The sequence below is a fragment of the Cavia porcellus genome, unplaced genomic scaffold (genome assembly GCF_034190915.1).
Source record: "Cavia porcellus strain 051 isolate PalLab524CR breed Dunkin Hartley unplaced genomic scaffold, mCavPor4.1 scaffold_1, whole genome shotgun sequence".
In the NCBI taxonomy this organism is placed as follows: domain Eukaryota; kingdom Metazoa; phylum Chordata; class Mammalia; order Rodentia; family Caviidae; genus Cavia; species Cavia porcellus.
In genome coordinates, this window is record NW_026947484.1 from 188,463,836 (window position 1) to 188,479,961 (window position 16,126).

A 16,126-nucleotide genomic window follows, 5' to 3' on the forward strand; every position below is an offset into this window, starting at 1 on the left:
GACGTTATGAACTCAAAGCTGCCAGGTGGTGCCGCGGAGCCCACTGAAGTGTGAAAAGCGCTATCTGAGTAGGAGGGAAAAGTGAAGCTGGTTAACAGAGCAAGACCTTTCAGTTTAACACATACTCCACCCATAGAGCAACTCAGAACTGACTCACAAATTAAACAAATCCTTTCCAACTGCCATAAAAGAAGCTTGTCTGACATGGGGAAGATTTCATTTCTTGGGACACTTTAATGTCTCCAGAATGGAACCTTCTCGAATGTTTAAATCAGGGCAGCAGGGCGGAGTCCTTGAACCCAGCAGGGCGGAGTCCTAGAACCCAGATCTCCAACTGGTCTGCCCTTTCTATGTTGCCATTGATGGGATAATCACCCCATAGGTCTCTGAATCCAGGAATTCAACCCTAACTTAGGTATTCTGAGCACCTAGAGGCCACTGCAGGTCCTAGCTATGTGTCTTCACCCTGAGGTGGTAACTTGCTTCCCTAAGGTAGCTAAAACTGAGTGAGTAACCTCTAGGCCAGTGGTGGTGAACCGATGGCCATGGCCACGTGTTACTTGTTTTCTTTTAAGACCAAAGACGGGTTATAGAGTACCGCGAATGGCTCAGTTGTGTGCCTGCACCCGATAGCTGTCACTTGCGATGGGCTTCGTGGTCAACCAGTCAGCAAGCTCATAGGAGCTTGAGACTGCTGTCACCCTTCTGCAGACTCACCAGGAGGAAAAGATGGCTGAAGCAGATCACCCAGGAAAAGCTCTTTATTGGCAGGAAACAAATGAGAAAGCCCTTCCAGCGGTATTTGGAAAATATAACAGACAGTGGAAATACTGTTCTTGATGAAGACCAAGAAACCAGTAAATCAAGAGGATTTGCTCTTGTTACCTTGAAAGCCCAACAGATGCTAAGGATGCAGCTAGGGACAAGAATGGAAAGTCCTCAGATGGAAAAGCCATCAACGTGGAACAAGCCACCAAACCATCATTTGAAAGTGGAAGACAAGGACCACCTCCACCTCCGAGCAGCAGAGGCGCTCCCAGAGGTCTTAGAGGAGGAAGTGGAGGCACAGGGGCCCTCCCTCACTGGAGGGCACATGGAGGATGGTGGCTATCCCATGAATTTTAACATAAATTCTTCCAGGGGGCCCTGCCAGTGAAAACAGGATCTCCACCACAAAGCAGGAGTCCTCCTCCTAAAAGGTCAGCCCCATCAGGACCAGCTCTCAGCAGCAGTGGAATGGGAGAAAGAGCCCCTCTATCATGGAGAAGAGATAGTTATGGGGGCCTGCCTCGAAGGGAACTCCTGCCCTCTCCTAGAATGTTTATTTGCCTCCAAAAGATGATGAATATTTGACTAAAGACAGCTATCAAAGCTGACATTACCCAAGTTCTCGCGATACAAGAGATCAGGCCCCACTACCAAGAGAGGATACTTATCAGGATTTCAGTTATTCCAGTTCACGTGATGACTCCATCAGGAGGCTGCAGTGATGGGTGATGCAGTGATGGGATATGGTCGGGATTGTGACAAATCAGATCATCCGAGTGGAGGCTCCTACAGATTCGTATGAGAGTTCCGGTGACCCGTGTGGGGCTCCACCTGCACCAGGGCCCCCGTCGTCTATGGTGGAGGCAGTCACGATGATGATTACAGCTGCTCACAGGACGGATATGGTGGAAGTCGAGACAGTTACTCAGGCAGCCGAAGCGATCTTACTCAGGTGGCCACGATTGGCTTGGCAGACAAGAATGAGGGCTTCCCCCTTCTGTGGAATGGGGTACCCTCCTCCCCACGATTTCTCCAGCAGTTCAAGCCCTGGAGCACCAAGCGGGGATGGCCATGGAGGAAGCTGATCCATATGGGGACAGGAAGAAGCACATGCTAGAAACAAACAAAACTGCACCAAAATCCCATTCAAAGACACAAATAAAAAGTGGAAACTACTCTATCATAACTACCCAAGGACTACTAAAAGGGAAATTGTGTTACCTTTTTAAAATTTCCTGTTAAGTTCTCCTTCAGAATTTTTATGTTCTTGTGAGGAAAAAAAGTATTTAATTTTATTTGATTTTATGAATTGCTCTCAACAAGCCAGTGTTGAAGTGGGTAAGGCTCGTTGTACAAGTGTTGTAATTTTCCAAGTAAAAGTACCCCTAAAGGCCACTTCCTACCTAATTTTTCCCAGTAAATAAGGGAAGTAATTCTAAGATCTTCCACACACATCTAGCCATCCAGATATACCCTGATCTTCACTGAGAGAGGAACCATCTGCCCGTTCAGCCGAGCTAGCCGTTAGAGGGTACCACTGAAATCCCCCTGTTCTCAGTATAATGAAGCCTGAGATCAGATCCTATGTAAGGAAGTGCTATGCACCCAGTAAACCAAAATAAAGGATAGTGCTGGCCATAATTTGCCTTTTTGACATTTCCTTGGGAATCTCTGAGAAATCGCACTGCCTTTCCTCTCACCCAGAAAGACCACTTAAGTGTGTGTTAAACAATTACAGAATATTAAATAAAAAGTTTGGCCAAAACCAACTACAAAGATGCAAAAAAAAAAAAAAAAAAAAAAAAGACAAAAGATGCTCATATGCAAGTTTTTTTCTAAACTAAACCCTCAGGATCAGGTTTCACTGCAGTGTGGAACTTCACAATAAATGAGTGAGTTTGGGGAGGCAGTTTGGGCCCTGTACTCTAGGAGCTGAGCTTCCTAATCCTACAGCCACAAGGAACTGAGTTTTGCCAAGCAGCAATGAGCTGGGAAGAAGACAGACACCAAGTCTCAGATGAGACAACCGCAGGCCAACGCCTTGACTCCAGCCAAAGAGCGCCAGCGCTGAGAACCATGCTGAGCCAGGGCCACGGCTTTGGACACACAGAAATGGGGGCAGCAAGGGGAGACTGTTTTCAGCTGCTAAATTTTGGGTAATTCATTATACAGCAGTAAAATTTTAACACCGATTTTGGTGCCTGAAAGTACGAGGCTGCTGTAACAAATACCTGCGGTGTGGGGAGAGGCAGGAGGAATTTGAGGAGCCTCATCAAGAAAGCCTACATTTCCTTACACGGGCCCTGGCAGAAATATAGATTTTTGAGACAAGGTCTCTCTATGCAGTTCAGGCTGGCCTTGAGCTCACTTTGTAGCCCAGGCTGGTCTCGAACTCTCAATGATCCTCCTGCCTCAGCCTCCCAAGTGCTGGGGTTACAGGGATGAGGCACCACGCCCATGTAGAAATATAGATTTATTGAGTGTGTTAGTCCCTTCCTGCAATCCAGCATTCTGGGAGGCTGAAGCTGGAGGATCACAAGCTTGATCCCCTCCCGGGAGACTAGCAACTTAATAAGTCTCAAAAAGCAGAGGAGGCTGGAGGAGCCGTAGTCCTGGGTCCAATCCTTAGTATGGGTGGGAGCTGGGGGATGTTGAAGACGCTCCCCAGAAGCATCCAGGAGGGAGCAAGGAGCGTGCTTTGGAAACTGAGGCAAAGCAATCCTCGCTGTGTCCTGGCAGAGAACTTAGTAAAGCACCTGCATGGGAAGGAGGACTTGTCAGAGACAAACCTTTTTACGTGACTAAAGGTATTTCCACCTAGCACTGAAGATGCTGCCTAGTTTCCTCTGGCTGCTTACAATAAAGCAGGAGAGAAAAGAGTTTAGAGGAGAAAACTGTTACAAATGAACTAAGAATAAATTATTTAGAAGGATGTTAGCTTCTCCACAGGGCAAAAGATGCTGAAACTCAGAATGGCAGCTGACAGCATAGTAGGGAGGAGAGGTTGTATGTAAAACCAAAGAAAACCTTAAAGAACGGCAAAAGAAAATGATCCATCATTTTTCACAAACAGTATCGACAAGCAACTTCTCACCTAAAACAGTGGTGATCCTAAAATAGTCAAATCAAACTCACAGTGCTGAGGGGAGAAAAAAGAAAGCAAGCTTGCCGACTACAATCCTATACCCAGATAAATTATCTTGCAAAAACTGAAGGCAGAATAAAAACATTCCTCAAATAAACAAAAACAATTCGTTAGAGAGGGAATGTAGCCAGGCAGCACTGTGTTCCCAAAGGTATGCAGAGCCCTGGAATTAATTCCCAGCATGCACGGGCACACACAAAATTGACCTACCTTGATGATCCACTAAGGAAAGTCCTTAAGATGAAAAAGAACACCACCAAACGGTTACTTGGGGTCCTAGAAGGTAAAGCAGGACATGGGAAGTGGGACATAGGCTGGTGAACATAAACGACTATTCTCCGTGTGTGTTAAATACACTCTCCCTGGCTCATTAAACCAGTAACCACAGCATCCTCTTGTTTGTAAGATGCGTGGATGCACACATCCAGAATAAGACAGAGAAGGCAGGAAATGGGGTCGTACTAGTACAAATTTGCTAAGTATTCCTGGAATACTAAGCTGATGAAGTTTAGGATAAGTTAGGAAGCATACTGTAATTCCGAAGGCAGTTGCTAAACATAGAGTCAGAAAATATGCTAAGAAATGAACAGAATATATACTTACGCCTCTTCTGCAGATGAGGCAGGGAGCCTGTGGTAAATTCCTGTATTTTATCCTAAGCATCTTATAATTTGTTATTTGTTGCCTTCCTAGTCACTGTGAATATAGATCTCCTCCCTCACACCAGAAGCAGGGCTCCGTCACCCTGACATGATCTCCATTTCTCTCACGCTCCCACCCTACCCCCGTTCTTCAGTCTGCTTTACTCACCTGCTTCCTGGTGACCACACTCCCGTGGGGAGGCTGGTCACCTATGTGGCACACACCATGCAGCTAGGCCACAGTGACCACCTGTCCTGCAAGGCATGACTCCACAGAACTTATGCTTGCTTGCTCTAAATCCGCCAGTTAGAACTCCCTGAGGGAAACCTGCTCAGGTAGCACTGTGGAGTCTACCTCCTACAAGGCTTTAGACACGTTTCCCCTTTTTTTATGCCCATTCCTTTTTTTTAGGGGGGGAGAACCAGGGATTGATCTCACGCTTGCCAGGCAGGTGCGTAAGCCACTGAGCCAAGTCCCTGGCCTCCCTTTTCTTCCTCTTTACCAGCAGACTGAATATATATCCCTTGGGTCTGCCCTCTTCCTGGAAGGACTGCCACCCTCTTGTGTCTGGGATCTGTAAGTATTTCACCAGGCTTCCCTGCGCTGTCTCCTGTATCACACCCAGTCCGAACACACAAGCTCCACTCTCCTGGCCAGGGTTGCCTAGGGCGGCCTTGGTGGAAGGAACTGACCACAGTGCAGAGAAGAGCCACAAAGGTGCCTACCAATCTACACAAGTCTCCAGTGAGGGGGACACCTGGTCACAGGTGGGGCACTGAGGCATTCACTGGGATAAAGAAGTTCCCATGAAAGACAAACTGTAGAAAGCTGGGAGTGATGGCTCATGCCTGTAATCCCAGCATTCGGGAGGCTGAGGCAGGAGGATCGTGGCAAGTTCAAGACCAGCCTGGGCTACAAAGTGAGCTCAAGGCCAGCCTGAATTGCAGAATGAGACACTGTCTCAAAAAAGAAAGAAAGAAAGATAGACAAACTGTAAAATCCAGGACCACATCCTTTGAGGTCCCATCAGGACAGGAATAAAGTTTATAGTCACTGTCTTGAGACTTCAGGACCAAACCAGAGGTAAATGGCATCCCAGAAGCTACACCCACCTGTCACAGTGAAGACTGTCTGTCTGTCCCCTCCGCGCCCCCCCCCCACCCCATGCATCAGGGCTGTTTTCACACCTCCCTGGGTTAGGTGGAAGATTAATAACTCACTCAGCAAATGAAATTGGTGTGAATTTCCTCCACCTTGTGGATTTTCCTCAGACTTCACCCATCAATAAAGCAAAGCACTTCTCCAAATATTACCCATTGCCTCCCAGTTTATGAACACATTTATCATATGCTCAAAAATAGTCTACTGATTTTCCATTCAACCCTAAAACTTGCAAAATATACGAGGGCAAGAGTGAGAGAACTCATTTTACAAATAGAGCCCAAGAGCTGTGGTGCTGGTGGCCACCGGAGATGTCCAAGTGGCCTCCCTGAACTCTGCACAGGCGTGAAGTGTGGATTTCACACTTGCGTGTGGCGCCCCCTAGCGTCTAACAGGGTGGGTGGGGAGGACTTGGCCCGCCCGCCTCACAGATGTGGGAAAGGGCAGAGCAGCGCGAGGGACCGCCCACCACCAGTGCCCCTTCCTGCGAGGAGCTGGGAACCCCATCAAGATAAGCTCACTGTGTTTACTGCTCAGCAGTTACTGATGTGTCTGTGCCTCGCATTTTACACCAGGCATTTCTGAAAACAGAGGCTAACGTGGAAAGAGCTGGCCCTGCAGCTGGGACCGTGCTCAGCCCAGCTGACCTCACTCAATTCATTCAGCTCTGCTGCTGTTATTTAACCCACACAACTACGCCGTGCTTGGCCTATGATCCCCATTTCACAGATAAGAAAATGAGGTACAGCGTGGTGAAGCATAAAGTGGACGAAGCCAGGCCAGTGACACAGGTATCTGCATCCCCTGGGAACCCGCGGACACAAAAGCAAAGATCTGCAGCCGAGTGCTCGTGGATTCTTTTTTAAATCATTTTAATTATTCGGTTAACAAGATCTGAGTTGATTTGGAATCATTCTGAAATCGGAATTACCGAGAGAAACTTCCATACCAGCTGCTGCACCATAAAATCCAACATTAAAGAATTAACCAAGTATTAAGGAACAAATTTAAAAACTGAATTTCACATTAAAAATTACATTTCTCCGTGACATTTCTACATGGCAAAACACTTCTGAAAGTTATAAGGCTCATTCCTAGAAGCAACCAGCCACCTCCCACTAGGTGCTGTTAGAAGCCCCTATCAGACTGGTGTCATCTTGGTCAAACTGTGGTATCACTTTGGTTAGTTTCCTTTGGCCAATATGAATATTATTAAAGTTTGCCTATGATAGTAACACCAACACAAAAGCAAAATGCATCCTTATTTTTTGTTTATTTGTCACAATCTCACTATGTTCCAGGCTGGCCTTGAACTCACAATCCTCCTGCCTCTGTACTCAGAGTGCTGGGAGTACAGGCGTACTCACTACAGCCAGCTAAAAAGATGGATTCTTTATTAAATAAAAAAAATTTTTTTGTCTTTTTCCTTTTTATTGGTACCAGGGATCAAACTCATGACTGCCTGCTTTACAAGGCAGGTGCTTATGCCGCTGAGCTAAATCCCCAGCCCCTATTAAATAAATTTTAATGGCCTGAAGGAATGAATGCAGTGTTCCTAGTGTCCGTCATGCCACACTGAAAAAACTCCAGCCCAATATTTGAGGTATTATCAGTTTGTGCAAAATACACTGTAAGCATCTTCACACCTGGGAACCCTTGTACCAAAAAGGAGTATTTGCTGGTGAGAATAAAACCTACAGTTGTAGAATATACATCTTGATAAAAAAAATATTATAAGGTTTCAATTTTCCAAATATCAAGAGTTAACATCTTATGGTTACCCTCAGAAAATAGGGTATTTTGGAACATTTTTAATTTCAAGATCAGTACAAAGTGCATTCATATTTTTTTTTTTTTATAAAATGCAACAAGATGTTCACAAAAGGCAGGATGGCTTCCTTATAAAAATGGAGCGGCCAAGTCTGAGGAGGGCTCTGGGCCCTGCGCTTGTGAAGGGTCTGCTGGGCACAAAGACCATGGGCTCCGGAAGGCTCCTCTGCACGGCTCCTCCACACAGCGAGGCTCTACACCATGTGTTCCTTGAAGAACCATTTCTGATGATCTGAGTCAGCGCAGTCTCGTAAGAGCGGGACAAAACCCTGGCTGGCTGGCTTCTTCACAGCCTGGACACACTTCTTGGACTGTTCATGAAATAAAGAACCATCCTACAAACGATAAACAGACACTGGATGTTCAAGATGATTACTGACTCCTCAGCCTTTTTACCCTTGAAACAGGTTCTTGGGGAGCTCATGGTGTGGTTAGCATTTGGAAAATATTTACTATGTGATAAACTGTCCTGTGTGTAAAACGTTGACTCTGAACCGCCCTGCTCAGAAAGCTCCACAGCTCGGAAAGCTGTGCAGAGGGCATCACACCTGCTCTGCGAGGGCCGATGGCGCCCCCTGCTGGCGGCTCTGGGGCTCTGCCAGATCCTACATCTCATTCCTATTCTTGCATTTCCTTCAGGAAAATTCGAGCAAAAAGCTTTTCTTTCTCTTTTAAAAATCTTTTTCACTTCTCCTAGGTTGATTAACTCCTACTCAGATGATGTTTTGCTTCTGTGTGTCTACACAGAACTAGAAAATGGCCGTGGTCCTAGCTTTGGAGTCGTCCAGCCCCTTGGCCTGAGTTCCTCACCTGCTCCTGCCTGAGTCCCAGGCAGTTGGCTCTGTGCTAGTTCCAACCCCACTCCCCGGAGGACCGGATCTTATGTAACGACCGCCCCCTGCTCTTGCCTCACCGCAGCGGTGCTGAGCTAGCTTGGCCAGTTCTCTCCCAGCCCAGGGTTTATACTGTCCTGGCACCTCAGGTGTCACCACTACCCATGGTGAACTCCATCAAGGCTTAGCAGCAACTTGGCAGAGTGCACAACCCCCCTTACCTGAGGGGAGATGCCTAGAACAACAAGAATCTCAAATACTATCAACCTGGAGCTTTGGAGAGCTCGAAGTTGCCATTATAGAAACATAAAGGTAAGTAAGTCTCCTTCTGCTCACTGTGCTAAACAAACTCACTTCTCCTTAAACAGTCAGTGACATTTAAGACAAAAGCTTTAGTGATACCAAGGAAGGCCATTAAAGAGGATCACAGGCTTTTGGGATGTGCCGAAGGAGCCTTCCTTCCTGCTTCTTATATGAAAAAACAAGAATTATGGTGCTTGGCTGTTCTGGACAGACTGCAGATTCCATTGCTAAATCACATTTTTCTATAGAAAAACATCTTCCAACTTCTAATCACACTGAGAATTAACCCTTTTATGGGCAGCACTGAGGAACAGATCCCTGAGGCCAAATTGAAAATAATGGCTTCCTAGGAGGTAAAAGATCACTCATTTTTTCTATTATTTTCTTTGGATTTACTTCTTTGAGTGATTTCTAAAGTCCTGTTTTACTCCAAATGCAGTGGGGCTGGCCTGAAATATACCTGGTTCCAAACTGATGAGCACCTATACAGCCCACTCCCTCCTGGAGGGATCTTCCCGGATTTACAGCACCACAGATCACAGGAGCCTCTACAGGACTCACAGCTTCCAAAGAATGTTTCTGGGTGCACACGAAATCCTCACTAGAAGAGGAGCAGGATGCTACTCCTCCATCTGTTTCAGAGCTGAGGAAAACAAGGCTGAGGAAGCATCCAGCCTCCTGTTCTTACGCTTGGTCTGTCTGCTCATGCATGCACTGAAACCCCAAGTCATCTCCACATGTACCTGTGAGAGCTGCACTCCCTGGTGTAGCCCACCGGGCCTCACAGTGTGCCAGAAAAGACTGACAGGGAGGGAGGAAGTGCTCCTGACACCCGATGGCTGGACTCTGACACCCCCTGGGGTCTCCGTAGAGTTCCCCTTTCCTGGGACCTGCATGCCCGAGACCACTGGGACACCCCTGGAAAGAGCGCATAGCTTCCACACTTTCGACAGTCTCAGCATGGGCAGGCCGCCAAACACTCACGGACCTCCTGCAGGAGGAACTTCTGATCCTCCGGGGTGGTGTCTCCACACAGATGCATGATGAGAGTGTCTGACCCCGCTTCCACAGCTATGCAGGCCTCGGGCTGGCGGGTGTTATAGCGGATCTCCTTCTGGGACGTGTACTCGAAAAACTAGGAGCAGGGCAGCCAACACATGTTAGTTTCCAGACAGACAGACTGACAGAAACCATCAGCTTTGTGGAACCCTGGACTAGACATAGTCAAGGCCCTAAACGATTAAACAGTATTGCAAGGGTCCAAATTATGCAAGTTTGCTGTGGCCCATAAGGAGCCACACAGTCAAGCAGAGATGGGTGATTTGGATCGGAAGGAAACCGCAGCGTCTCCCTCCCTTTGCTGCCAGGTGTCTGGTGCCCTACAGCTCAGGACTCGCTGACATTCCAGAACCGGCCTGTCTCATCTCCTGCATCCTCCATGAGCCGCACCCCACTAGAGGTCCATCTGCTCTCCTGTGCTGGGGTTTGTGTCCTGGTCCCTTAAGCCCTCGGGCTGAGCTTCTCCTGACTGGCCTGGCATGCAGCATCATCCAGAAAGATCCCCCTGGGTCCCCATTTAAACCAATTTCCCTAAACACCATTTTGCAGTGTGATTCTGTATGTCAAAATCTATAATTCCATTTCCAAATGAATTCTAAGCAAATCACCCAAAATACAGGTCTGGGTCTTTTTCCTTCTTTTGAATGGAAGCTATTTGTGGCAGTTACTTATAGTTACAAAAACAGGGGGGCAGACAAGCAGTTAGTTGAATAGTCAAACAGTCACCTGATCAAATATCAGGAGGCCGCTGAGAATTTTATTCCTAAACCACATCTAGTAACATAAATACGGTAAAGTTAATGGACTATAAAACGCACAGGTAGACGCCAGCTGCGATCACACAGACCTGACCCCAGCCCTGGGAGGCTGAGGCAGGAAGATCACAAGTCTGAGCCTTGCCTAGGTAACTCAGTGACTTAGCAATATGAGAAAGCCCTGCATTCAACCGCTAGTTCCACAATAAACAAACAAACAAACAAAGGAATAAGCAGACAATATGGTAAGGGTTATCTAAGACACGTAACGTAAAGCCTATGTACGTAAACAAAGACAGGAAAAAATAAATGTTTTAATTTAATAGTGGTCTCTGTGGTTTACAGAGCCCCTTGCTTCCACTTTTTATATCTCCCAAATATTCTGAAATATAGCTGCTATAATGAAAAAAATTTTTTAACTTTAAAAATTTTTATTGTGCTAAGGATCAAACACGGCTTCATATATGCTAGGCAAGTGCCTACCTCTGAGCTACACCTCCAGCCCCACAAAATCAAATACTTACCTTTTTTTCCCCAAATATTTACTTTTTGTCTAAAGAAAAACACATAGTTTTGCCCCCACTTCTCTCCTTCAAGGCTACACTCACCTGGTTCTGGCCCATCCCGTGGCAGTTGTAGAGAATGACCTGGTGTCCCCAGACTTGATTTTCATCAGGAGGGTTGTAGTCAAAGCAGTATTCCTTCATCCCTTTGTTCTGGAGCTAAACAGAACACAAAGGTGACGTTTCGAGGGCCACTTGGTATCCCCAGTGGAGCCCAAGCCAGCAGAGAGGGAGGGTGGAGCAGTTGATACATTGTGTCAACTTGAGAAGTTACACCTTAACTAAGTCATTCAACCATTCTACATCCAGGGATGTAGAGGACCTGCCTTTGCACTCTAGGGTGCTGTTCACTGCAACAGCTGGATAAGTTTAGAAGCTTGAGTAATTCAGCAGGGGCAGAGGAAGGCTGGTGTGAGCGCTACACCTACCCCAGAGGTGGGCAGCCTACTTACAATATAAGGGAAGAAAAAGGCTGGCCCCCCACCTCCCACCCCCACCCCGCTTTTGTTCTTGTTTTTGCTGGCTTCTGCCACCTTGAAGGTCGCCCCTGTGCTATGTCACCCTGTCTTGATGCCAGCAGATGAAGGACTGAAACCTCCACAAACCGTAAGCTAAATAAACCTTTCCTTCTTTAATTTAGAGTGTCAGGTATTTCATCTCAGCAAAGAGAGAAAAGTAACCAAGACAGAGAGGTAAGGGGCCCGAGAGGAAAGCCTGCATCTGGAGGTAGATGTCACAAGGAAAGCCCTTCCTCCCATCTGGCACTTCTGGAGGACAGAAAACTGTACCCCATTTCAGGATGCTAAACCTGTGGACCAGACATTCATCCTCCTACCTCTGCATTTCTCAGCAGCTACCTCACTGTCGCACTGCTCTAGATGTCCTGGGTCATGGCCTCCAGCTGAAGGAGGAGCAAACCCAACTAAGCTGGCCATGGACACAGGGAAGATGATGCTTAGCCGTCCTGACGATGGACACGAGGTCAGCAAGTGCATTACCACAGAGCTCCATCTTCAGCCAGGGATCTTCAAAATGACTTTAGAACACGGTATCTTAACAACACTTCCGTAGGGAAACACACCTCACAAAGCGGTGAAGAAACCGTAAACTCCTTGCAGTGTAACACTGACCACCATAGTATCATATTGCTTGGAAACTCTTTTAAGTATATTTTGTGGTAAAGCAAGTAAGTAAGTACGTTAATAGTGCTGGGTTAGAAGGCAGGATTTTTCATGTGAGAAAACAGAAGTAAAATATCCAAGAAGAAAGGATTGTGTAAGATCTCACACAAACCTGAGACGCCAATGAGACTCATGATATGTTTTTCTGATACCTAGGTCCTCTCGGTGCCCACTGGAAAAGTTATTCTGCACGGCAGACCCTAGAAATATGACTAATCCAAATTAGGATGTGGTGTAAGTGTGAAATAAATGCCAGATTTCAAGATTTAATGTAAAAAAAATAGCAAATATCTTAACAAATTCTTATATTAGCTACCAGTTGAAATAATAGTATCTGGGGTATCCTGGGCTCAGGGTATTATTAAGTTTACTTGTTTCTTTCATATGGTTACTAAAAGATTTTAAGTGACAGGAGGCTTGCACCGTGCTTCCGTGGGATACTGTGGTCGACAGCCAGCACCCCTGCAGCAATCAACACCACCAGCAGCAACATGGTGGGCTCAGAACCTGAAGCTTAGGGTCTTGGGAGGAACAGAAGGACTATTTAAAAAGTGTGGGATGAGGTCTGAATTAAGCCCACGGAACGGGATCAAAGATCACAGAAACCAGAACAAACAGGCTGCCACTAACCAAAGACGGGGTAATTTGAGTATTTCTTAAAGATAAACTAAATGGATTGAAATGCCCTGTCCACATAAATGCAGCCTTTGTGTTGTGCTGCTATAACCGAACACCACAGGTTGGATAACTTAGAAAGAAATGTAAGCTGGGTGTGGTGGTGCACACCTGTGGTCCCAGGACACGGGGAGGCTGACGCAGGAGAATTGCAAGTTTGAGGCCAGACTCAGAAATGTAATGACTCAGCCTCTGTTTCAAAAGTTTTTTTAAAAAGGTAAAAAGAAATTGGGTATATAACTCAGTGTGAAGATCCCTAGTACTGCAAATAAGGAAATAAAGTGAAGAACAGAAATTTATTTCTTCAATTCTGGGGCCTGGTCAAGGCACCGCTCCTCTGAGGGCGTCTTTACTGCATTTTCACGTAGCAGAAGGCAGAGGGCGCAAGAGTGCACGCCCAGTCTCCTAAACACTTTCTAGAGCAGCATTAGCTTTTTTCCAAGGGCAGAGCCCCAACACTCAAGTACTTTCCGGCACTTGCTCTAAGGACTGTTTGCAAAGCATGAATCAGGGGGAAGGCACACTCAGGTTTCAGCAAACCGTCATCCGTTTACAATGCGGATTTATTTGGGGAAGGAAAGAGTCACAAAAAACAAAAGCATCAACAAACAGAAAAGCAGCCCCGTGGATTCAACTGCAAGGCAAGGAAACACCCATTCTTATTCGGAAAATAAGCAGATGAAGAGAAGGACTTAGGAATGTGGCGTGCCTGGGCTGTATGAATCCTAAACGTCCTGGATACCACATTTTTTTTTAATTAAGGAGGGAACATTTTTGTTTACAGCAACATTCAGCAAATAAATATGGGAGAAATGAGAAGATCACCCTTGGGCAACTCCATGTGCAAAGCCAGATCTAAGCGGTGTCTGCCAGAAGGCGGCAGGGAGCTGCCTGGGGGACCCCACTGCTGCGTCTTATTGCTGACGGCAGCACGTCCAGACCTTACCTCCTGATAAGGCACAACAGGAGGATGGGGTACCACCCACACGTGTTCCTGCCAAAAAAAGCTTGATCCCAACTCTAATCAAACCTTAGATGCTGGTAAGCAGCTGTGAGAGTGGCAGGCTCTGGTGGCCCAGGACGGGAGCCATCGGCGTTTACTGGGCCCCGTGCCATGCTGGGACCTAGAGCGCTGGGAAACCCAGCAACCCCTCCCCCCTGCCTGCTTTGTTGTTGAACTTCAATATACATGAAAGCATGGAGAGCTATTTTGAAGAGAACGAGAGACTCTACGACAGCCATTAGTGATTTCCCTATTGTCTGGTTTTGAAGATCTAAAATGCCTTCCTCATTCTGTTCAGATCAGTTTTATACTATGTTGCTTTGTATGAATTCTCTGTATGTGAAGACATAGACAACTATTTGGAAGAAAACAAGAAGTAATATGATAGATAGTGAAGATCTCATGTTGGCTAGCTTTGAAATTTATATCTTTTACATTGCTTTCTTATGTCCTATTTTGTTCTGTTATGTTGTGTTTAATTTTACCCCCCTTAAAATAAAAAAATAAACCTTAGACCAAGATGGTATCATTTCTAGCAAAAACTGTAAACACTGGACATCTTTGTTAGCCTCATCCAGAAATATTTCTTTAGGTTTCATGAAAAGGCTAGGCATGACTCTTCTACCCCGCTATTGCCCTGGTGAACACCAAAGTTGGGGACTCCTCAATGGTCAGGCCATGGAGACTAGAAGTAATGTGATGCGGTATAGTAAAAACTGGGCTGCAGAAACTCCAGGGAAACACCAGTTTCCACACCTACAGAATGGGAGGGTTACACCTGCCCATTTCCAGATGGCTTCCAGCTGGAACTCTGGACCTTCAGGAGCACCATGGGGAGAAGCAGGGACAGTAGGTGAAAGGTAAAAGGGACATTGGAGTGGGGGCGACCTGTGGTCCCTACGAAGCAGCTTTTTGGCTCAGGATCCAGGAACACCCTGCATACTACGGCCTGCCTTGCTCACCATCCCAAAGAAGCCAGGTCTGTCCTCGGGCACGTGCAGCTCTGGATACACGTTCTCCAGGAACCACCGGAAGTCCCTGCAGCGGAGCTTGGCCCGGAGCTCCCTCCTCTCTGTCACGTCCCCGTAGGGCTCCTGGGAAGACAAGACAGAGAGTCTTGCAGGGCCCAGTGCTCCCCACGGAGGCCCGTCTCTTCACTGACACTTGCTTCTACAGGAGGCTGTCCTGTGCCCAGCACTGCACACGGAGGGCACAAACAGCCTCAGGGCAGGCACACAGCACTTCCAGGAGCACAGCAGGATTGCATCCCCAGCTTATCTCACTACCAAGTGTACAAGGGTAGGAGCCAACAGTTGCTGTCGAGCCAGGGAGCCAAACCCTGGAGCCACACTATCACTGGGAGCCTGTGAACACGGATGTCGTCTGCAGATCCAACCAGAGAGCCACCAGTCTCAGAGTGACTTACTATTAGTATCTGGAAATCCTACATGCAATCTTGAGTGAAAACCGTATTGCTGAAGGTATCAAGTGTACACACATACTTACCACGCCTGTACGGTGGTAAGAGCAAAGAGCGGCAGAAGGAAATGCCTGTGGAAGTCTGGGTTCATGGGCAAAACCAATAAGAACTTGCAATTAAATAAAGCAAGCATCTGTTCAGTATGGCCGATATGCAGCCACAAGAAGAGTGCTGAAGGCTGAAATACATCTGTCCCTATCTCATGATGTTAAACAGCTAAACATTGACAAATGAGACAGTGAACAGGGTGGTAATAATAAGTACATATCTGATACAATTTCAGATTTCTATTTCCCGGTTCTTTCTTTGAGGAGAGACACCATGCCCTCAGCTTTAACTGAAATTCCACTTTAACACCCAGGCCATTGGGCAGTCAGCCTAACGGTATCCTCAACACGCCTCTAGAAAGCTCTTTGGGAAGCTCAGGAGCGGGAGCCATGGGTTCCAGACAAGGTGGCAGCGAAGAGCAGGTGTTTTGCTCTGCAGCACTTGGGATGACAGAGGGAGCAGAGGCAAAGGACAGGGAGCCCACAGGCAGAAAACCGAGGGGAATGTCAGGCTGAGAGCCCATGGGCTCTGTGAGCAGAAAAGTGGTGCCCTGGAGCATGCAGGGCCTTTGCCCGGGCCTGCCCGGTCAGCTACAAGCCTTGGACAGGTCCTTACATCTCTCCTCTCAGAGCCCCCATTTCCTCATCTATCAAATGAGAGTCTGACAGCTCTCCTGCAGG

General features: G+C 46.9%; 1 protein-coding gene and 1 pseudogene across 1 annotated transcript in view; one reads left to right on the top strand and one right to left on the bottom strand.

Annotated features, from left to right (window-relative positions):
• The first annotated feature begins 729 nt into the window (after positions 1–729).
• On the top strand, positions 730–1,490 carry LOC106027888 (RNA binding motif protein, X-linked-like-1; annotated as a pseudogene).
• A 5,081-nt stretch (positions 1,491–6,571) lies between these two features.
• Galnt12 (polypeptide N-acetylgalactosaminyltransferase 12) overlaps positions 6,572–16,126 on the bottom strand; it is a 29,048-nt gene continuing 19,493 nt past the window's right edge. The window contains exons 7-10 of the mRNA XM_003470722.5: positions 14,881–15,012; positions 11,105–11,218; positions 9,671–9,817; positions 6,572–7,881 (exon numbers count right to left, since the gene is read on the bottom strand). Of these exons, the coding sequence (XP_003470770.1) occupies positions 7,741–7,881; positions 9,671–9,817; positions 11,105–11,218; positions 14,881–15,012 (534 nt within the window). The 3' untranslated portion in view covers positions 6,572–7,740. The remainder of the gene's footprint in view (positions 7,882–9,670; positions 9,818–11,104; positions 11,219–14,880; positions 15,013–16,126) is intronic.